At 32.1% G+C, this 23560-nt stretch overlaps 2 protein-coding genes across 4 annotated transcripts in view; one reads left to right on the forward strand and one right to left on the reverse strand.

The window, feature by feature from the left end:
- Window positions 1-6259, reverse strand: part of LOC124359531 (serine/threonine-protein kinase Tao) — an 18561-nt gene extending 12302 nt beyond the window's left edge. The window contains exons 1-2 of one of the 3 annotated variants that reach the window (XM_046812342.1): window positions 6125-6259; window positions 11-75 (exon numbers count right to left, since the gene is read on the reverse strand). The gene's annotated coding sequence lies outside the window, so the exon portion shown is untranslated. Of the gene's footprint in view, window positions 1-10; window positions 76-5756; window positions 5776-5960; window positions 6099-6124 lie in introns of those variants that run through there. The other 2 variants (XM_046812343.1, XM_046812345.1) reach the window with 2 other exon arrangements.
- On the forward strand, window positions 6243-23036 carry LOC124359532 (haloacid dehalogenase-like hydrolase domain-containing protein 2). The gene is made up of 5 exons (XM_046812346.1): window positions 6243-6373; window positions 9356-9564; window positions 18450-18540; window positions 22099-22312; window positions 22805-23036. Exons 1-5 carry the CDS (start codon window positions 6270-6272, stop codon window positions 22988-22990), a joined length of 804 nt encoding a protein of 267 aa, XP_046668302.1. The 5' UTR covers window positions 6243-6269; the 3' UTR covers window positions 22991-23036.
- Window positions 23037-23560: the final 524 nt, after the last annotated feature.

Here is a 23560-nt window from a genome sequence, read left to right on the forward strand (position 1 = left end):
TTAAACTTACTCTGTTGCTGAAATACTAGGAATGATTCAACTGTTGAGCGACCAGGTAAAACGGTATCATTGCACCTATAAAATATAACAGGAAATGTTTTAGAATGAAAATAATATTTTTTTATAAACTATGAAAATGCATACATAAAAATGAGCTTCCTATTAGGTTAGTCCTTTTGTTGCATATGCACATGTCGATTACTCAGATTATAACTTTTAATCGTTCTATTAATATTAACTACCTACCTATATTAACTTATAAAAAAATAAAATAAAAATATATTAAAATGCCACCATTTAGATAGATAAATTGGAAACCTTAATAAAAACTTAAATAAAGCCTACTGAGGCTTGGAAGAGTAATTTATCTGCTCTGCAAACTAAATAGGGCGTTTAGATAGATCTTTTCCCTCACAGAATGCCATGGTTTATTCCACAGCCACTTTGCTTATGAAATCCAGTAGTCACTGGCCAGAGCTTATTACTGATAGAGAGAAGGACTGTTAGGATATTAACATCATCAAGTAGACTGGAACACTGTAGTAGGCCTCTATTTTGGAAGTCTGGTTATTCTTAATTTTTAAAGCCTATTGATACATATTCAATTGCCATTAGAAAATTTAGTTCTTCCAGGGGTTTACTATATACATTAGTGGGAATTTCTGCACTTAAAAACAGTTATGAGCTTTCCATTATTGATTCAACCAAATACCTCAGCATACCATCGACAATACTTTTCATGGACACCCTATGTAGATCAACTTATTACAAAAATCAGCAGCAGCATTTATTAATTCGTCAGAAGAATTAACTAAATTCAAAGATGGAAAAGATTGCTTACTTTGCCCAGTTTGAGTCGCACTTAAGATATGACAGTGGCCTTGGGTGGAACAATGGCACTGAACCTACAAAGAGTATTAGTTGTACAAAAAAGAGCTAATAGAGCCCTTACCAGACTGAACTATTATGAAAGATACTAGGAAATCTTCAGGGAGCAAAAGATCTTTACAGTAGTATCGTTGTTTATCATCAAGACCATCATGTATATGCTGTCAGTTCTAATAAAACGAGAACAGCGGATCAACACCAATAGAGCACTAGAAACAAGCATAACTTTCTCTTGGATCCTCACCATCTCAGACTTTATGAGAAAAACTCTGTATACAAAGGTGCAGCTTTATTTAACTCACTACCTGATCACTTGCAGAAACTTCCTATGAATAGACTGAAGACTGCCATAACCAACTGGCTCCTGCAACACTCATTCTACTCAGTGAAGGAGTTCTTGGATTGGGGGAAGAATACATCAGCAATGCCTTCATAAATCATTTGTTTTCTTTTCTTGTTTTGTTTAGTTAAACAAATGACTGTATTTACACTTCCTCTATCCTAAATTTGTACGGTAATTTACTGTTTTGTAAAAGATATTACTCACCCATTTTGTACTCGGTTGAGATAGAAAGCTCTAGTTTCCACTGTTCTTCTTTTATCAAGACCTTTCAAATGAGGTGTCACTTAATGGGTCTTTACATTTAAACATTTTTGAACTGCCTCTTCAAAACGAGGTTTTGGAGAAATGGGCAAAGTTGAAACAGTGACTGAAAAGTTCACTTCTATTTCCTAGAAAGGTGTCCCGAGTTCCATCCCTTCATCTTTATCCCTCAAAAACTAAACAGAGTGTATCCATACTTTTAACTCACACTATATATATATATATATATATATATATATATATATATATATATATATATACACATATATTGTATGTATATTTATATATTAAATTTTACACACACGTGCATACCCCCCCATACACACACACACACACACACACACACAAAATAAATAAATAAATAAATATATATATATATATATATATATATATATATATACACACACACACATTTCTGGTAAAACCAGCTACTAATGTAATTCTGAAAATGAAATATTCTGTTATATTGTGTTTTGCGGTTGAGTTATATTGTTCTATAAAACTGAGTACACTATAACAATGTGGGATAGTTATAATCATGCTTCCATCCATTCACTTACTTTCTCTTATTTTTGAAGGGTTCAAAGTCCACACATCTTATCTTATTTTGATTTCCACCTTTTACATGCTTTCATACCAATCACAACCTTTAACATTTATTGGTTTACATTACTTTTTAGTTTTTTTTCTACTTTTGTGAACATGACACGTAATCTAACAGCCCAAGATGCAACTCAGGCAAAAGCCTAAGCTACCGAAGGTCACTCTCACAGAGAAGTTGCTATAATTTTTGGGGTTAGTCATACAACCATCGGAATGGTGATTAGGTGGTTTTTGGAGACTATTGGTGATAGAAGGCGAGATTCAGATCGGAGGAGAGTCACAAATCTGAGGGATGATCGTTTATTCTGAAGGATATTTTCAAGAGGAAGTCAGCAACGGGTACTGGAATGCAAAGTTTCCTGGCAAGAGTACAAAATGTGAGGGATTCAACTAGAACCATTTGAAGGCATCTCTGGGAGTCTAATTTGAGAAGCAGACAACCATTGACAGGACCACTGCTCCCCAGAGAACATTAGCTCAGTTAAGATTTGCACAAAAGCACATCACGTGGACATTGGAGACTAGTTCGCTTTACAGACTTAAGTCTAAATATTTCAGACAGATGCCAAAGAGTGTGGACAAGGTGAAATGAGAGGTATACTCAAACCTACTTTTCTTCTAGAGTGCCTTTTGGTGGAGGATCTCTAATAAGGGTAAATGTTAATTTTGAAGCTCGTACAGAGTTAGTAGCCATGCCAAGAACAGCACTTAATGGTCAGAAGTATATACTGACCATCTTGGAAGAGAATGTAGTACCATTTGCACCCTTCATAGATCCAAATTTCATCTTAAAATATCAGACAAAGGCCATCCGAACTCTGCAGTGATAGACTACCTCCATGAAGTGGGTATTAAAGAATTGGATTGGCCACCTAGGAACCCGGATCTAAATCCGATTAAGCACATCTGAGACAACCTCAGGAAGCACATTAGAGCCCAGAGAGAATCTGCAGAAAATATTGCTGAGCTGAGCTGGAAGTAGCTGCACAAATATAACAAAACATACCACAGGAATACATCCAACACCTGATCTGAGGGATGCAGAGGAGGCTGATAGCTGTTAACAGAGCAAGGATAGATATCACAGGATATAAAAAAAATGGGAATTGTATTACTAAACATTTTTGATGTAGTGAGAATTTTCTTATTAATTACAACTTTTCCAGAAAGTTTTTTTAACATTTTATTTAAATAAAATTAGGATTAGAGCATATTAGTAGTATTACAAAAATTACATTATTTTTAACTTTATTAAGCACAAACCAAGATAAGGAATAACAAGGAATTTTGTAAACATTTAAAAAATAAATTTAGAAGTATAAGTGGTGACTTAAAAAACAGCTGATTTATGTTGTAATCATTCATGTGTGGTGGTGGCCTCATATAACACTGCAACCACATAGTTGAACTATACTATAATTTGAAATATCTATAATGTAATTCGCTTCGATATTTAGGTTTTCTTTTCTTCTTCAGTTTAGTTAATCAGAAATATTAATGATTAAATTGTGTTGGTGGTTGCTTATCACACTGCAGCCACATGTAAGCCTAGTAAAGTTATTTACTAAACTTAAAATCTAGTCAGAAAAATAAATTTGTAATTCAATTTAATATAATGAACATTATGTGAAAGATTAGTTAATAGTTTTATACATAATATGCCTAAACTATCCTTTGTATTAATACGGTAGCCTAAATTAAATTATTTGGCTCAATATAATGTAAGGCTACCACGATAACTGAATCATCAATATATTTATGGTTAACCAAAATGTCGAAACAACCTATCTTACAGGTATTTCAAATTCTAGTATATAATTTCTATAAGCAATAATTTAATGATGAATTATAAACTATCTAGGACTATATGTGTTTATTAAATATAAACAAATGTGCTAAACTACTTCAATATACCTGAAAGCTTGTAACACAAATAATCCATCACAATTGTACTTTCAGCCATTACTCGAATATCACTTGTATTTTTTTTACCTTTTTTGAATTGATTTCAAACAACATACTTTAAGAAACCTACATTCGTTATTAAGTTGTTGTTATTGAATATTTCAAATTATTTTTAATGAAATAAAGAATTTTATATTACAATTTATTTAAATTAACTTATGATTTCAACGTATGAATTATAGTAATTTTTAATGTAAACAATAAACAAAAAGTAACTAATTTTTGGAGAATTTGTAAATGGGTATGAATATGAGGAAATTGTGTGAGCTAAACAATATTGAAAGTTCTTATACGGTCAAGAGAAGTTTGAGGAGTTGAATACCAGCATACTGTCTAGCAGACCAACTTTATGATTTTTTTCACAAAAGCCGTTACTCACTGCTATCCAGGCAAGCTATAAAATTATTGTTAAGTCTCTCTGATATAAAGGGCTAGACAAAAGTTTTTAATTTTACGATATTATTGTTTAAAAATTCATTTTCTTAAAAATTGTATTGTATTATTTTTGTTGTTAATATATCATAATTCTTGTTGTGTACAATTAGCCTATTAACTTACATTATTTTGAAATTGGATATTATATCAAAATGTTTAATAATAACAATCAATAATAAAAATGTAGGCCGTTTATTTAAGTAGCGTATTAGTGTCTATATTGATAATTAAAACATAGGCTGCAGTATAATAAATGGCCGCTACCACAATCGAATCATCTATATTTATAAATTATCATAACTATCGAAACCAAAATACAGTATAGTTTTTGTTGAGCTGTTTTTAACTTGTATCTAAAAAGTAATAAATCAATGATAAATAACAAACCAATCTAGCTACATGTATTTATTTAAATGTAACAAACAAATCAGTGTAATATTTAGTTACTTTTTGCGATTTTGAAGCATAAATAAGTTTGACAGCTTGTAATACAAATAAAGATGTATATCGCCATTATATTTACGGCCATTACTCAAACACCATACAAATGATTATACTTTGTTTTAAGAATTAATTTTGAACAATAAGCTGTTGGTATTTAATACTTTAAGATGAGTTGGAAATAATTAATTTTAAATAACTGTAATTATAATGTTTAAAAACAAAATTGTATTCAATAGTGTAAGTATTTATAATTGATAATTTGATTCCCTGACTCGAATGTGGTAGTGGCCACTTACTGTACCGCCTAAACATACTTAAATGCAAAATAATAAATTAGCAATAGGCCTAATTAATTTTGAATAAATAACTATAACTTAGCCTAGGCTACTTAGAATGTTTTTGAATTCAATGCCTTATTTCAATTATTCATGTAGAATATGTAACAAACAATCTTGGATGTGCTACCTACTTTGTTTGATGTGTAACTTCTTTGTAACTTGTAACAAAATATATTTAAAGATTATTTATTGATATATTCAATCTCTTAATACATTAAACCAACCATACAATAAACTAAATAAATACAGTTTAACTTAAATGAAAAAGATATGCCTAAGTTCTTAAAACAAAATGAACTCCTATCTCAAGCATAAGCATAGGCTAGGTTTTTGACCAAGCCTAAATTCTGTAAATTATAGCCTATTTAAGAAATTTACCTCTGAATCATAATCTTAAACTACAAAAACTAACAAAGAAGAAATTTCAAATAGTAAACGTTTGTCAATATCTAAACAAAGATTATACAAAGTGGTTGAACCTTAATTATGATTGAAGTATATCCTAGTAGTCACCAAACACCTGAAATATCAATACACTATAAAACTTTCGTTTTACATTAACTACAGTTCATTTTAAATATCACAATAACATTGTTTAATTTCATTGAACCTCAGTATAAACAATAATAATTTGGTAAATTGTGATTTAAACGCAAGCTGCATTCAATAAAATGAACTCTAACCTCAATCCATAATGGAGACCTTTGTTCGTCCATCCACAATCAACTCCAAATTGAATAAAAATACTTAGATATTAGTGTGCACAAATCTCTTAGTTGTTTTAAATCACATTATATATTTATGAAATACAAAATAAGCTGCTGAATTACACACAAAAAGTACTCACCATAAAAAATTATCATCCTATTATGGAGTTTATGAAACGGCGCATATTTTTGCCTAGCCAGGGATTTCGCATTTCCTTCTTTTACAGCTGAAAATCGAACCAACAGCTGATACAACAATGCTATCAAGAAGGCAGACGGTGTATTATGGCTAACAGGAGTAGGATCTTGAAGACTGTGTTGATAGATTTAAGTGGAACATTACACATTGGAAATGAAATTACACCTTCAGCAGTTGAAGCACTTGAGAAGTAAGTGATAAATTTCCTGGTAATACAGTGATAATGCTCTTATTTAAAAAATGAATTAAAATTTTAGTTTCGAGGTTAGTAAATATACCTGTATTTCATTTGTTCTAAAGGGATTTTAAAGTTGATTACTTATATTTATCAGTAAATTTACAGAGATGGACGTATATTTGGTTAGTGACATCCAATAAAAAAATTTTAAACACCTTTAAATATTCCTGACTAAGCAAACTTGTACTATTACCATAAAGGAAATATTCAGTAGTACGGGAAGATTAATGGTAATAACATTAATTCGAGGAGAAATGAGGAAATCGAGTTAAGCAGGAGATAACCAACAATTTTTATTGTTGATAATAAATTATAAACAAATAAAAACTCACCTAACCTAACCATCCAACTGTTGGACATACTGCTCTACCCTAGTAACCAGCAAATCCTAGACTATTGTTTATTATTTAAGTTTGTTATTGGTGCTAAGGTATTTAAAACAATACCAACAGTCATTATAAAAGCTGTAGCAAATTTTATTTCCAAGCCTCTGGCCGATATCTTAGTTTCTTTCAAAAGTGGCACTTTTCACAAAATTTGACATATACTATAGTTAAACTACCGTCCAATGTCTCTTGTCTGTATGGTCCTATTTTTAGATATCTCAAATTCTAACAAATTTCCAAATTGTATTTTATTTTAAGTCCTCTTTTGGGGAGCACTATCTTGTGTAAATAGTGCTGGTGTTACTTGTCAATCTCACTAGGAAGTTACTGTCGTTGGTGTCCTAGGAATCTATATTAGGAACCCCATTTTATTCCTGATCTACATTAACAACCTCCCACAGGGTTTCAGTGGTCCTCTTTGCCGATGACACTATATTAACTGTCTCAAACCGAAGGGTCCAAGAGCTCAATAACTTGTTGCAGACAACTTTGTAGAAAGCAGAAAGATGGTTTTAATCAAACGGGCTAGCTCTGAAAAGAGACCAAAGTCAACTCAAAGTTTTCCTAGAAAACAAACCAGATTTATATGTTATGTTATGTTATTTATCAAATATATATGTTTTTGTGATGTTGTTGGCAAGGTTCATGGGGGTTGTGGTGGACAGTACTTAGAAACGGAAAGATAATATAGCACAGGTGCCCTTCAAGACTGGACTGTAATAAGATTTTTAGAATTCAAAAAGAATTATTCAGATAATGTTTCAGCTGAAATACAAGCAGAAATACCTTCAGTACCCAGTTCATCGAATAGCATTATATGAAGCTGGAGTTTACTATTCAGCTTTGAAACTTTAAAGGGCCACATTAGCATCTTTAATGCCAACTTTCTTTTGATCATTACTCATACTATTTTTTTGTACGGTGTCCAAAAATTTTTTCAGGTTGAAAAAATCTGAAGTGTCCATATCAAGTACACTTTGAATGGATCTCACCCTACATTCCCTAACAACGTTTTTCCAATCAGATACAGTAATAAAAGTATCCTTGTTTCTGACCTTCTTTATTAATAACACCAAGGTCACTGTCACTGGGCATGAATGTGCCCAGGTACAAGAAAAGTATAAATAATTTCTTCAAATTTTCCAATATGGACCAAAATATAATATAATGTTAAAATTGCCATACCATTGGCCACTGCAGGAATCTGAAAAGAAGGACAACTTCTTTTTATCTTCTGCCAAATTAGTGTCTAAAAGCATTTTATATACACAAGAACCAATTTCACAGAAGCCACGAGAAGCTATGTTCTCTGGCCACATGCACATAAACCCTTTCTTACTGTTACATACATGAACCCCAATGTTGTACACCCATAGCTGTCTCAAATAAAATACTTTTTCAGTGGGTATTTTGGGCAGTGGCATTGCTTGTTGAAGATCATAGGTAATGCCAGTGTTCATAAGATGGACTTTGCGATTCTCTTCTAGCTTCTGAAAGTAAGTCTATAGCCTTGTTCTGCCTTTTATTGATGTAGGCGTATGGCGTAAGGAATCCGATCTTCCTTCTTGAACTCATCACAAACTGAGCAAGTGTCATTTAAGGGCAATTTAAAGAAAATATTACATTTTTGGTTGAAAATAGACGGGTATTTTTCATATTTCACAGGTGGGCTTACATCATCGTCAGATTTGTTTTTAAGTTCTTTAATGTTGAGTCTGTACATTTCTTTTACAGACGATACATTTAGAATGAAACTTTTGTTGCAATTTGTTTCCTGCTGTAGTGGTTTGTATACCAAGGAAACATTCTATTATGATTTATTTATTGCAAAATTAGTTAGGGTCTCACAAGCTTGTTAAAATTGTTACCATGTTTGTCATGTTTATCTTAATAGGGTAGTAACTTAGGTCAATTTGATTGGAGTGACTGATTTAGTTCATTTGCACATTCTTCATCACTTGGGCCTACAGTACTCATGGCTCCTGCAGGCTTATCTCCAGTCCTTGCGATTGATGCTCGCTTCTTAGAAATAGAAAATATGTCCAAGAATGATTTCAAACAATTCCTCACATCCTTACCATCTCCATTAAATTTCAAAAAATTACCGTATGATATCTTTCTCCTACTTTTGCCCCTAACATCAGTCTGTTTGTTTTTATAGGTTCGTTTGCAAGCATGTTTCTTGATGAGTCCCCATAAAAAAGCATTTTGCAAGTTATATTCACCTAATTTATAATAACCTACGAAAAGATGTCTTTTTCTATGTCTGTTAATGTGTGAAACTCACACCAACTTTGTTTGCTTTTTTACATTCTTTTGTAGTGGAGTCACAACCATTCCCCTTCTCTGTTTCAGCCACTTAATTGTACTCTAATTATACTAATTACCTAATAGAATTGTTTACTTTGGTGTATTTTTATTATTTTTAAATAATCCAATTTAAATTTATTTCATAAATTTTGTTAAATATGACATTATGTACCTTCCACTTATTTTATAGAAAAAACTGTTCAAGCAGTGTTTTTATTATACCGTCTAATTTTATTAGGTTACGACAGAAGAACTTGAAAATCAAATTTGTCACCAACACAACAAAAGAATCTCGTAGAATATTATTTGAAAGGTTATGCAAACTTGGCTTCAAAATAAGAGATGACGAAATATGGAGTTCACTCTGGGCAGCAAGAGATACTGTTGCTTGTCGCTCCTTGAAACCTTTTCTTCTCGTCAGTTCAGAGGCCCTTGAAGATTTCAAAGGTGGGCTTTTTTAAATATGTTTGTTTTGATTTGCTTTTTAAGTACATCACTTTTTTAACTTAGCATGTTTTTAAGGAATCCATGGTTTTTTGTTTTGTTTTTTTACGGAGAAAATAAAGATATAATATAGTAAAAACTGTTAAATCAGATTTATTTAAAAAAATCATCTTTCTTACAATAGTACAATTGTAAGACACTGTCAGAGATCCTAACACGATATTCAAAGGGTCTTTAGCCTATTGAACTATTAAATTATTTGTTTCATTTATGAATATTTGAATTTGTTGCTTATTGAGTGTGCCTGTTAACTTTCTAAAAATAGTAAATTAAGAACATTTTACCACAATGCATGAAAATATATAAAAAGCATGAATATGAAAAATAGTATTATTAAAGGGATTTATGTATATTTGACAATGATTTCTTCCATATATTGTCAGTGGAAGGAGGGGGGGGGTGGTCCTGTCTGTTTATGTCCATGTGCAATCAGAGGATGAAAATAACACTGCTTACAAAGGATTAACTATTCCTATTCTTTATTTTAAAATGTTTTCTTAAATAATTCAAGAGAAGGAGATTGAGTAGCTTTATTTACTAAAGCAAATAGAATCACAGAATAAAATCACAAACAACAAAAGAGTTTTTAAGACAATGTAATACTACTAGATGTTGGAGATGATTATACTGTTTGTGTTTTCATTATTTTATAAATGTACATTTTACCATTTTCATCACTGTGTATGATAGACACGTTTTCAAAAAGCATACTACCCATTTTGTTTGGTGATCGATTCATTTGTAAGTGTGCTAAACTCGAACCTCTCATAGATTAGATTAATTTGAGAGAATGGAATACTTAGCTGAAACAAAGACAATAGATATCACTAAAAGTCTTGACAAAACATAAGTTAAGTATTTCTAATCTCAAGATGTTTAAGAAGATTGTTCTTTCCCTGCCAAATATTAATTTTTAGTAATCAAATTTGGGGTACTGAGAAATCTTATCATGTTATAAAACTTGTAACTATACAATTAATTTTGAACTGCTTATAAATGAAGTCTTGTACAAAAATTTACAAAACTATAGGTAAAACAAGCCTTTATTCAAAGTGTAGGTATACTGTTGTGACTCCAAACCATTATAATTTTAAATAAACACCAACAAGTGGTTAAATTAATCAAATAAGACAAATAATACTTGTTAATACAAATCTTTAGAAGAAATATGTTTGTCTCACACTTATATTATTTGAATATAAAATTATTGTTTGCTATAAATTTCAAATTTACATTAAGTAGTTTATTGTAATAATTAACATCATATTTATCTAGTACATATTATAATTTGTCACAAAAATCCTTAAATTTTGTTGTTACTATGCCTATGCCTTTTCTTACATTAGGGTGGTGAAATTAATTTTTAGTTTGGAAAATTTGTATATATAATTTCCTTATATATATATAAGGTGCATAGTAGGCAATTTAGGCTGTTTTGTATTCAGACTCAAATAAAAATGGCTAAAGATGAACTGTGAAATTTTGCACAGTATGCACATGAGTAGTTATAGCTTCAGGGAGTTACATGTTTGTTATCTCTTGTTTATTGTCTCTTTTGGAAAAAATGAGTTACAGCGTAGGCATGTTGCATGCAGACAGATTGGATCTTCCAACTGGTCCAGAAACTCCTCCTTTATGTCTTTAGGGCTGCTTCAAAACACACTGCATGCAATAATATTGTTCTAAACATCACAGGTGTGGTATAAAAGACTATAAATTGTGAATTAAAAGTTTTGAAAATATTTAATAGCGGTGTATTTTATTATAATAAGCCTATTTGTAAAGTATAAAATTGTTATTATTGTGCTGTACCAAGATGGAATTAAGATAACTATAGGCGTCACCTGGACACAGAATAAAAATCTTGTCCTATGTGAAGGAAACAGGATTTTTCCGGACATTTGCCATCGTTCAGTGAAACGATAAATCAGTAACACTACGTTTCGAGATCTGCAATCTGATCTCTTCTTCAGGTAAAGAACTAACCTAATACATAATATTACAAACTAGGTTAAAATAAACAAATCTTACCAAAGCGTTGTGGCGCGCCTAAGTCAGGAATCACAACCTACATGTTGTTTGTCAACTTCACTAACTCTATAAACATGTACTTAATAAAAAACTATACAAAACACTAATCATTAAAACTGAACTACGGAATACAGGTCACAATGCGTCTTCATTCGTCTACTAACCACCTACGACTAACCAAAGGGACTAGCCAATGGTAATCGTGACGGCAGACTAAAACAAGATGGCGGAAATAAAAAGGAAGGGGGACAGGAATGGGCCCTTTCGTTATTATTGGTTCATGCGAGATGAACTTCTTAAAACCATATTGTGACTCCGCATTGGTTTATTACAAATATCTGATCCGTTTGATACTTTTGGTTTTCTCTTTAGTTCATTTTTTAGAATTGGCAACCAAAGCGGCCTAATCTCGACTGATGGTTGACTGATTGGTTGGTCTGCCAATTTAATGTATGTTGCCTCAATTAATTTCCTTTTGAAGAAATGTGGTTCCCGATGTATTATGTTGGCTTCATCCCAATTGATATGATGGTCTTCGGACCAACAATGGTGTGCAATTTTTTACTTTTCTGTGAGACCATTTCTCGTGTTTTCTTTGTGCTCTTTTATCCTTACGTTTAGTGGTCTTTTTGTCTCGCCTATGTATTCCCTATTGCAACTACATTTTATACTGTAAACACAGTTTTTGGAATCCTGTGTGCCATTTTTTGGTTTAGTTTTTACGAGACTTTGTATAAGAGTGTTGTGTGTTTTAAACGCGGTTTTAATGTTGTACTTTCTACCTACTCTTCTAATTTTCTCCGATAATCCTGGCACATAAGGGATTGACATAAACGCAAATTTATCACAATTCTGTTTTTCTTACTCAGGAATGATTCTTCTGGTTCTTTTGCACTTATTTATTATTAATTGAGGGTATCCATTGCTTCTGAGATCCGATTCAATTTTCTTAAATTCTTCTTTTAGTCCATCTTTATCTGAGCACAAGCTCTTTGCTCTATCAAACAACGAGTAAGCTACTCCTTCTTTGACAGATTTTTGATGGTTGGATTGATAATTTAAATATTTTCCTGTGTGTGTTATCTTTCGAAAAACAGTTGTCTTAAGGACATCCCTATCTCTTAATACACACACATCCAAAAAGGGAAGCTTGTTTTGGACTTCCACTTCCATTGTGAGGCGGATGGAAGGAGAAATACTATTAATGTGATTCAAAAAATTATTTAATTCAATGTCTCCATGAGAAAAAATAACAAAGGTATCATCCACATACCTCCACCAAATCTTCGGTTTGAACTGAGCTGAAGCCAAAGCTTTTCGCTCAAATTCCTCCATAAAGATATTGGCGAAAATAGGAGACAGTGGAGAACCCATTGCCATCCCCTCATCTTGACGGTAAATTTTACCCTCTAACTCAAAATAATTGCATTGAGTGCATAGTTCTAACAGTTCCATAATTACTGGCACGGGAAGTTTAGTTCTATCCTTTAATGTTTGGTCTTCTTTGAGACGTGATTTAATAATTCCGAGAGTTTCTGGAACTGGTACATTTGTAAATAGACTTTCGACATCAAAACTTACCAGTTTGTCAGTTTCAGTCAACTTGAGGGATTTTGACTTCTCTACAAAATCTCTACAAAAGACTCTTTCATCAAAAATTCCAGGGACTTTTAAAGCCCATAATTAATTGATTGCACCACTCTAATTGTCCTACATTTTGAAAAAAATTATTATGTTATAAAAATGGGGTAAAGTATAGAAAAGGATGGTCTGGAATAAAATATTTTTTCTTGAAAATTTCATTAACTCTATAGTCTTGCCCTATATCAATAAATACACCAAAAGTCTAGGATAAAAATAATTCTCATAAAGTCAGGAAAAATACGCAGATTTTTAAAATGTTCATAAATAGATATACTTTTAGATAGAGTACTTAAAAACTCGTTAATAAATAAATAAAGTAAATAAATAAATAAATAAAGTAAATAAATATATATATTTAATAATATATATATCTTCAATAAGAATAGAAAATAATAGAAGAAAAGAACATAAAAATTCTCTATATTTCGTCTTAAGACATTTTCAAGAGATATACAATAGGTAAATAAGCAAATATATCAACAAAAAATAATAAACAAAAGAAACATCATATGTTAATAAAACTAATTTTGAATTACGTACAAAGAGTAAATAATTTTGCTTATTACAAGGAATATAAAGTTATAAATTAAAATTGTAACGTGTAATTTATACATACTGCTATCCGTATCTCAAATTTAGACCATCCGGATATATATACCGGTATGTGCTTATAAATCTTTACTGTAAAAAATATACGAGTATAAGACAACAAAAAGTTCTATATTAAAAATCATCATATTAAATAAAATATTAAATATAGCTAAGATAAAAGAACACTAGAACTTTCTATCTCAATCAAGTACAAGATGGCAGCTCATTGAAAATTAAATTAATGAAAAATGTATTGAGGCAAAACATGAATATCTCCGTTCAGAAGGTAAATCACTTCAATAGACAACCACTTACCTTACAATTCAAACTTGTTTCACAGTTATTACCTGTTGCAGGGCAGGCCTTCCTTATTTCATCATTTTTGAGGAAGTCCAGTATCATGTTTAGTTTCTGGTAGGAATTAACAAAGTCAAGAAGTGTTTTTTTGATACATTTCATTGAAATTCGAGTGTTTAAGTGAACAAGAGCGTATTATGCGAGGTTATAGAGACTGGATAAGATCTTATGATGAAGTAAGGAATTCATTTAATGACACTTATCCCACTTGAAACACTGTATCTAAATCAGGAGTTCAAAAAAACAATCTAACGTTTCCAGGAAACACAACGTTAAAGACAGACCAAAATCAGCTACGAATGAAACAATGTCACTTGACGCTTTACAGTCTGTTGTAGAAGATCCTTATGCCTCAACAAGAAATGTTCTTCTTCAAATATTAGGTATATCTCAAACATCAGTTGAGATGTAAAGTTGTACATGGCAGTAGTTATAAAGCGTTCAAAATTCACTTAGTTCATAAGCTAAGTAAGGATGATTTTGATCGTTGAGTAGAATTTTGTGAAATAATGATGCGTATTATTTATAATAATATAATTAGATTAAACAACATTCCTTTCTCAGATGAAGCAACTTTAATATTAAATGGTAACGTTAACAGACACAATGCTTCTTATTGGGCTGATGTTAACTTTCATTGGATGAGAGAGCAACATATCCAGCACCCTGAAAAATTAAACGTTTGGCTTGCCATTGAGAGGGATCAGTTTGTCAGCCTTTTTTATTGATGGAATGCCGAAGTATGCCAGGAAATGTTACAAAATCAGCTTTATCCAAATATCCAAGTAGCAACCAACAACTGTAATGAAGTTTGGTTCCAGCTGGATGGAGCACTTGTACTATGGGCTACTTGGACTATGGTCTGCATGTCCGCAAATATTTAAACAATATTTTTCCACATCGCTGGATAAGGAGAAGAGGAAGTATTGAGTAGCCACCAAGGAAATCCCAGTGCGTTAATGACATTAGGGACAGAATAATCACAGAAATTAAAAAAACATCCTGTGTGAATCAATACATCCTGTCACGTCAAGTTTATACAACTTGACATGGGACATTGTCAAACATTTTATTGCTTGAAACTCAAGCTCAAACTCAAAAAGCTTTATTGTTGACAAGGTAAATTGCATAACAATCGTCAGTACATAAAATAATTACATCTTAATAAAACACCTTAAAACTAAAAGTTTTTATCAATAAAAAAATAATGGATACTGAAGTATTCTTTTAGAATCAAAACTTGTTCAACGTATTCTTAAAAGGGTTTAAATTAGTGGCCTCTTTGAATCTTGGGGACAAGTTGTTAAAAAGCTTAACGCAAGAATAAACTATGTTTTCAAAGAAGGGCGTCCTATGTTTTGGAAGGGCCAAGAAATTATTTCCTTGGAGGTTATAAGTTGTTTATTTTGTAGGAAACAAGTCTTTATTTTTAAAGGCAAATGGCAAGCATTCCAGAATGTACATACTAGGAAAAATAAGTATGAGGCATGTTCAGAAAGTAAGTACTGTTTCATTCTACGCTGCCGTAGCACTGCAATTGGTGTTCCGCGAATGTGCACTAGTCGTCCTTGTTCACTGGCTATTGACTCACGCCAGTTTCATTGTTCTACATTGTTTTTACAGTTTTCTCTGAACATTTAAAATGTTTTAAGACAATTAGTGATCCCGCTGATTGTGAGATTCATTCTGTAATAAGATTTTTGAACGCAAGAAATGTGAAACCGGCTGAAATTTATCGTCATCTTTGTGAAGTTTTCGGGGAAACGAGATGAGTGAAGGAATGGTGAGAGAGTGGGTTAGAATGTTTAATGGCAGTCAAAAGGTACATGATAAAAACCGGAGCAGTTGGCCTCTCGTCACCGATGATCTGATAAGGGCAGTTGACGAAAAAATCTAAGAGTTGTCATTTCACTATAACAACGCTCTCTGATGATTTCCAACAAATTTCACACTCTCTTTTGTTAGAAATTGTTACAGACCGCTTAGGTTATCACAAGCTGTGTTTTCGATGGGTTCCAAAAATACTCACTGACGTGCACAAAACCAAGAGACACGTAAGTGCTGTCACACAGTACAGTGATGATGGTGAGCATTTTTTCAACAAAATTGTGTCAGGTGATCCATCATGTCACACTGGAATCCAAACAGCAATCAATGCAGTGGCGACACACAATCCCCGAAGAAACAAAAATTCAAGACAACAATGTCTGCACAAAAAGTCATGTGCACTGTCTTTTGGGATCGGAAAGGTGTTTTTCTGAATGATTTTCTCCCAAGAGGTGAAACCATTAATGCAGCAAGGTTTTGCAAAACCTTAAGAAAACTAAGGCGGGCAATTCAAAACAAACTGAGAGGAAAGCTCAGTAACGGAATTGTGTTGCTGTATGACAATGCTCGGGCCCCATATCGCTGGTGACACTCAAAACATTGGTTCGATAATTTCGTTGGGAGCAGTTAGATCACCCGCCCTACAGCCCGGACGTGGCACCTTGTTCATGCACATGAAGCGCAAGCTGGGCGGCCAATGCTTGAAACTGACAATGAAGTGAATACTGCCGTGGAGTTGTGGCTACATTGGTTAGCGGGAACCCTCTACGAAGAGGGTATAGACAAATTGATCTACGACAACATCGATGTTTGAACATCGGTGGAAACTATGTCGAAAAATAGTTTAAGGTTTGGGCTTTGTTGTAGAAATAAATTGTGTTGCAAAAAAATTTTTTTACTTGTTTAAAAAAAAGAATTGTATTTACTTTCTGAACACGCATCGTAAATTATTTTCTCGATAAACACCTTTACATACTTTACGTAATTGTAATTACTAGTGCTACTGTGACTTTACACTTAACAATTTTAAACTGTTCCCCAAAAAGCACATTTTGGTGAAATGTTTCAATTTTGTTTCCTAGAAGGGGTGGTGTGATTTTCATTTTTCTATCTTTATCCATTGAAGGTTGAGAAGAATCCATCCATACTTTTAACTTAGTTAATTTCAATGAACTACCATTTTGTACTGGGTTGAAATAGAAAGCTCTAATTTCTCTATTCTTTTTCTTTTATCAATACCTTTCAAATGAGGTGTCACCTAATGTGTATTTACATTTAAACATTTTGGGTCGTTACAATCCCATTTTGGAGATCCCACTGACCTTACCAAAGTTGTAACAGTGACTAAAATGTTCACTTCTATTTTCTAGAAAGGTGTCAAAGGTGTCCTGAGTTCCATCCCTCCATCTTTATCCTTCAAATACAAAATTGATTGTATCCATACTTTTAACTCACACTGTATATTGAGTGCACATGTTATTTAACCGAAATAAATCAATAAAACGAGTATCAAAGGATCTGATAAAATTTAATGAGAGTTGGCACACAGTGTTTATCAGCTGGTGCCCTTTGACCTTCTGATCAAAAATTTAATACAGTTCTTCATTGAACCAAGAAAAACCAGTTTACCAAGTTTAAATCGAGTATCAAAGGATCTGATAAAATTTAATGAGAGTTGGCACACAGTGATCAGCTGGTGCCTTTGACCTTTTGATCAAAAATTTTAGTTAATATACTGACCTTTAAAGATTCACATTACCAAGAAAAACCAGTTTACCAAGTTTAAAGTCTCTAGGACCTTTCTTTTAAGAGTTATCAGACAATTAGACAACATCACAATTATAAGAAGACCCTTTTTTTACAAAGTCAAAGACAAAAGTCGAAAGACAAAAGTCAAAGACGGTAAGGCATGTGGTATTAGTTTAGGTAAAAGGTATTTTCTTACCATCCACATCCTGTTCTAAGGTGTGTGCGTTTCAGTGAAAATCTGCTGATTCTACGCACGAACTCCTTTGTCACAAAGAGATCGGTTACCCTTTTGGGATCCGAAAGCTCGCAAAGCCCGGTCACCCTTTTGGGATCCGTTACTCCGTGACGGCCAAAACGCTTTTGGATTTTGTGTCAATGCAAACTTATTCTTTGAGCTAACGCTCTTGACATATTTGCGGATATTCTGTTTCGACTTCGATTCGTCTCTTCAGCTAAGGAGTTCGTGCGTAGAATCACCAGATTTTCGCTGAAACACACACACCTTAGGACAGGATGTGGATGGTAAGAAAATACCTTTTACCTAAGAAGACCCTGTTGGGTCCTTAACAGTTTATAACCTTGTACTTACATTAATGTCTTGTTTTCTAATACCAGTAAATGTATTACAGGATTGACAGAGTTTGAAGGGGAACCCAATGCAGTTGTTGTTGGTCTAGCTCCTGAGCACTTTCATTATGAAAGTCTTAATAAAGCGTTCAGGTTGGTTATTATTTATACAGAGTTGTTCTTGGTAGATTTAATAGTTATTTTGCTTATTTGTTATTACAAATTTTTGAATTGCATTAGTGATGGATGGGTTAAAGCAGGGTGTACTAGGATACTTTGGTAAGGTCAGGTTACTTTAGCATGATGACCACTTTAAACCTCTTTTCAAATTCCCGGTAGAAAATTTCCGAGTCTAATCTATTTTCAAACCAAATAGACAACTCTAATACGGTACTGTATTTAACTCTTATGACGAGTGTAATAGTGATGGCACCAGCTGTATTTGCAATAAATGCCAAGAAAGTACGGTCTAGCAAATTTCATTGCTAGCAATATAGGAGAAATTCTGTAACGATTCATCCTACCACCTATTTAAGCTTCTTAGTTTTTGTCTTGGTGTCTTTTAACATGTTGATATAACATTGTGTATACCTAATAACTTTCTTTTTGGAAAAAATATGTATCCAATTCGGAAAAAAACAAAGAGAACAAATAAATACCAACCCAGCGCTACCGTGGGGCAGACTGCTATCCAACATTGCGGGTCAGAGGTCTGCGGTGCACAAACTTTCAATACAGACAATGATTTTGCACATATACTAGGTCGGTTCAGTACAATCAACAAATAAACTAAATAATTTAATCTGAACTCTACTTAATTTATTTATTCTTTTGTGGGGGCAAAAACCTAAGAATATTATGCTACTTTAAAGGAATTTGCAGAGATTCAGGGAAATTATGTATTTAAAATTTCAAGTCATAACCTCTACCTTCTCTTAATTAATAAAAAACGTAGATTATAAAATGAGCTTCCAGAATATATTCCATTTACGTACAAAAGTATGGATATACTTATATTTATGAAGAATCTATTTATTTATAACACAAAAACAACGTATAGATAAAATAAAAATTAGCGATCACTTGTTTTACTCTGAGCAGCTAACGTTCATAGATAGAACCAGCACACATGATGGCGTTGAAAAATAGTGACAGAAATACGAACATCAATTTAAAATGTTTCTAAATAGTTTTTAAACACAAAGAACTACAAAAACATGTTTTACCAATCAGTAATTTGCTTATTGCCAATTTTAGTTACCCACAAATAGGTGGAGCAGACTCTTGACAATGCGCCAAAATCAATATTAAAAAATACTAATTATAGTTAAAATATTATTTGTTAAACTACAGTAGTTTGTTAATTTGGTTATCCATCAACATTTTTTTATATAAAAAATACCAAAAATGTTTTAGCAATCAGTAATTTTGTGTGCTGCTGATTAGTAGTCGGCTGCAAATAGACTTAGTTTTGGATTCAAGATTCAGCTTCCCCATAGGGTGATCACTGTACATTTTAGGACTGTGCTACCTATTAAATACACTTATTTTCAAAATGTTCAGTTTTCACTCAAGAATAAGAGTTAGACAACATCGTCCAGAGGCTAAAGTCAACTTCAGTGACTGAATATAACTTAAAACACAAAAAACTCGTCTGTATTGACGTCACTAACCCCTCCATCGCTTTACCGCTTAGAGCGTACCGCATAGTGCTGAGGTCCGGGATGATAGGTTGCCCAACCTTAATTGTCCGTGTGGTTAAATTGCTAATATAAATACATGTTTAAAATTGCTACTATTAGTAAACTAACTAATTTAAGTAACTTAAAATTTAGTTTCTCTGGTGATGTCAAGTTATTTGAATACTAAAAGTAAATTAAAACCTATATATAATTTATAAAATAAAAACAGTAATAATTTTTATTTAAACATAACACACACAAACTAAACAAATACATAGAGAAATACAAATTAAAAACTGAATCTATTAATGTCACAGTTTAAATAATCAGCAATGAAATAAAATGCTTCTTCTTTCAACCATTTACTTAAAGTGAGTTAAAAGTGACTAATGTTTACTGTCTAGGCTCCTTCTGGCAATTTATTAAAGAATTTTATTTTCATATTTAAATTGCTATTACTACTTCTTTGAAGTCTGAGAGACAATACATTCTTTAAGGTATATTTTCCATTAAACATAGCACTTTTTCTGTTTTACAAATAGAATCCTGTATAAAGAAACAACTCTTTAGACATTTTCAACAAAATAAGATTTTTTTGTAATGAGCAGAATGTTTTTTTGCCAAATCTTGACACTGTAAGGGGTGTTGAAAGTGTGGTGGAAAGTGTTATTTTAAATTTTGAGGACAAAAACTTTACATCTGCTTTGCTAATTGATTTATCTAAGGTATTCAATTGTATTTTGCATGTTTCGATGTTAGAAAAATGTGTCTGTTATGGTGTGAAAGGAAGGGATCTTAGTTTAATAGCAACATATCTAAAGGATAGAAGGCAAATTGTTGTTCAAGGTAAAGACCAACCTGAAATAAAAACTACAAAAATAGGTGTCCCACAAGAGTCAGTTCTGCTACCTTTTTTGTTTATAATTGCGATAAATGATTTTGCTTCCAATATGCCTTGTAAATCAGTATTATATGCTGAGGACACAATGTTTATTAATTCAAATACTGATATGGTTGTCTTGCATAGTCAACAAACCTTAGCTATGGAAGTATCTACTAATAATGGTTTTCAGATAATTTTTTAGTTGTTAACAGTAACAAAACAGAAAGTATTATTTTCTCCCTGCATAGTACAATACAATCTAAAATTAAATCAGTAAAATTTCTAGGTATTCACTTGGATTCGAGATTAAACTGGAGTATTCATATCAATAATTTATGTTCAGAATTTGCTAGGGTTACATATTTACTATGAATGTAAAGACTGTGTATGTAAAGATATTTTGTTATCAGCATATTATGCATTTTTCATTCAACTTGCTCTACAGTATTATTCTGTAGGGTAATAGTGGAAGCTCCAGCAAATTATTTGTAAAACAGATAAAAGTGCTATGTTTAATGGAAAATATACCTTAAAGAAAAATCTTGTTATGCAGTAGCCGCTGTGACGAGCTCAGGTCAAAAAAATGATATGTTTTAAATTTTACCTCATAACAGTACTAATTCTTATAGTCTGTGTGATCATCATTACTTGTCTACTAATTGTTGTTTTTAACAACGGCCATTCTGTAGTTTTCTCAAACAAGTTAATAGATTTTCTTTAGATTGCAGTTGTATGTAGAAGTTGAAGAATCAGCTGATTTTACAGCAGCAACTAGTTTTAAAATTGCTATTATCATTTGTGTATATTATTGATGTTCTATTAAAAAAGGATAATTTACAGCCATCAGAATCGGATTTATGCAGAGTGGCATTACTGTCTTGTTGTGAAAACACAAATTAATTCGTGCCCCCTGTGATGTATATGCATTACCAAACAAATTGATTCATGATAGGTTGTCAGTTAAAGGTGAATTATATGAGGATGAGAACTTGAGCATTAGTCTAATGGCAACCATTTGCTTATCAATGATTTTTCCAGTTCAGCAGATGGTTTTACTAACTTCTTACATAATCTTGATAGTATATTTAGATTGGCATTGTAATATAATAAGAGTAAACAGTTGATAAATTAAGATAACTATTTCAGATTATTATTGGATGGAGCCAGCCTCATAGCAATCCATGAAGCAAGGTACTACAAGAGTGATAATAATCAACTTGCTCTTGGTCCAGGGCCATTTGTCAAAGCTCTTGAGTACGCTGCAAGCTGCAAGGCTGAAGTCTTAGGAAAGCCATGTCCGGCTTTCTTCCGTACAGGGCTAGAGGGTGTAGATGCTGAAGAAGCTATCATGATTGGTGATGTAAGTTACATAATAACTCATAACAGTTTAACTAAATTGTGTCAACAATTTGGTGCTATGGAGTAAACTGTTAATTCTTCTAGTTTTAAAATTGTGCTTAAATATTTGCAGTCATGCAATTAGGAGGTAAGGGAATTGTAAGTTTATTTGGAAACCCAGACTATTGCGTAATTGCAGTTAGCAGGATGGTTGGAGTTTTTCTTACAATGTTAAGGAAATTCTAAAGATAGAGAACACTTGTCTATTCTTGTCCATAGTCAGCCATGTAGAAATTAAAGTACTTGTATTTCACCATTGTGTTGAATGTATTCATGTTGTATTGTAATCATAATCTTTTAACAGTGGTACAGCTTTCTCAAAACTAATAATCTAGTTTTCAAAATGTAACTGATAACAGTAATTGTGTGTAACCTTGTTTATTTACAGTGAAACATCAATCAAGTGAATTCTAATTTGTTTATTATTAAAACATTTATGGTTTATTGTTAACAGGATGCTAGAGATGACATACAAGGAGCTCAAGCTTTAGGAATGAGAGGATATCTGGTTAAAACTGGAAAATATAGAGAAGGTGATGAGAACAAGATTAATCCCCCTCCATATCGTATAGTTGACAACTTTGCAGCAGCAGTTGAGGACATTTTGAAAGAACTAACAAATCAAGAAGTGTCTGCTTAGTGTAAACATGTTATAAGGATTTAATTATTAAATTGATATTTGTTGATTTTGTATTTTTAAACCACTTTCCACTGTAATAATAGTTTTTAAATTTCTACCAACCTGAGGGTCGGAAAAGATTAGAATCTCATAATTCTGTGATAAAAATAGTGGTGTTAAAGTATTTTAGCTTTAACATTATTCTTATGGGGTAAAACTTAAGGTTATTTAACTATAAATGGCTCTCGAATGTAGTATTTCAGCTCTGACCTTTTAAATTACTACGATTAAAATGCAATTTTCAAACACCTTTCAATATTTACTCGCTTAATATGTATATTTTTTATTAGTTATCTATTCTTTTTCTAGGTGGCTAAAAATATGAGGTGATATTTAATGTAAGGTATGGTTTTTCCTAATTAAATGTGAATTTAAAATAATTTTTGTGTTTAAAATAAAAGTACCATTTCACTGAAATAGGTACCTAATATCAACAAAGTATAATCTTATTTCCATTTTTGGTCCCACCAAATGCACTAGTATTTCAATAAAATGACACTGTACAATAAATATAACAGCTACAGCAACAAA

Source organism: Homalodisca vitripennis, chromosome 4 (genome assembly GCF_021130785.1).
Source record: "Homalodisca vitripennis isolate AUS2020 chromosome 4, UT_GWSS_2.1, whole genome shotgun sequence".
Lineage (NCBI taxonomy): Eukaryota > Metazoa > Arthropoda > Insecta > Hemiptera > Cicadellidae > Homalodisca > Homalodisca vitripennis.

What these genes read in the sequence shown, in the direction of transcription:
- LOC124359532 (XM_046812346.1), top strand. Translation starts at nt 6,270, where the DNA reads ATGGCTAACAGGAGTAGGATCTTGAAGACTGTGTTGATAGATTTAAGT. An exon ending in GCAGTTGAAGCACTTGAGAA is followed by an intron (nt 6,374 to 9,355) that starts GTAAGTGATAAA and finishes TAATTTTATTAG; the next exon opens with GTTACGACAGAAGAACTTGA. An exon ending in GGCCCTTGAAGATTTCAAAG is followed by an intron (nt 9,565 to 18,449) that starts GTGGGCTTTTTT and finishes AATGTATTACAG; the next exon opens with GATTGACAGAGTTTGAAGGG.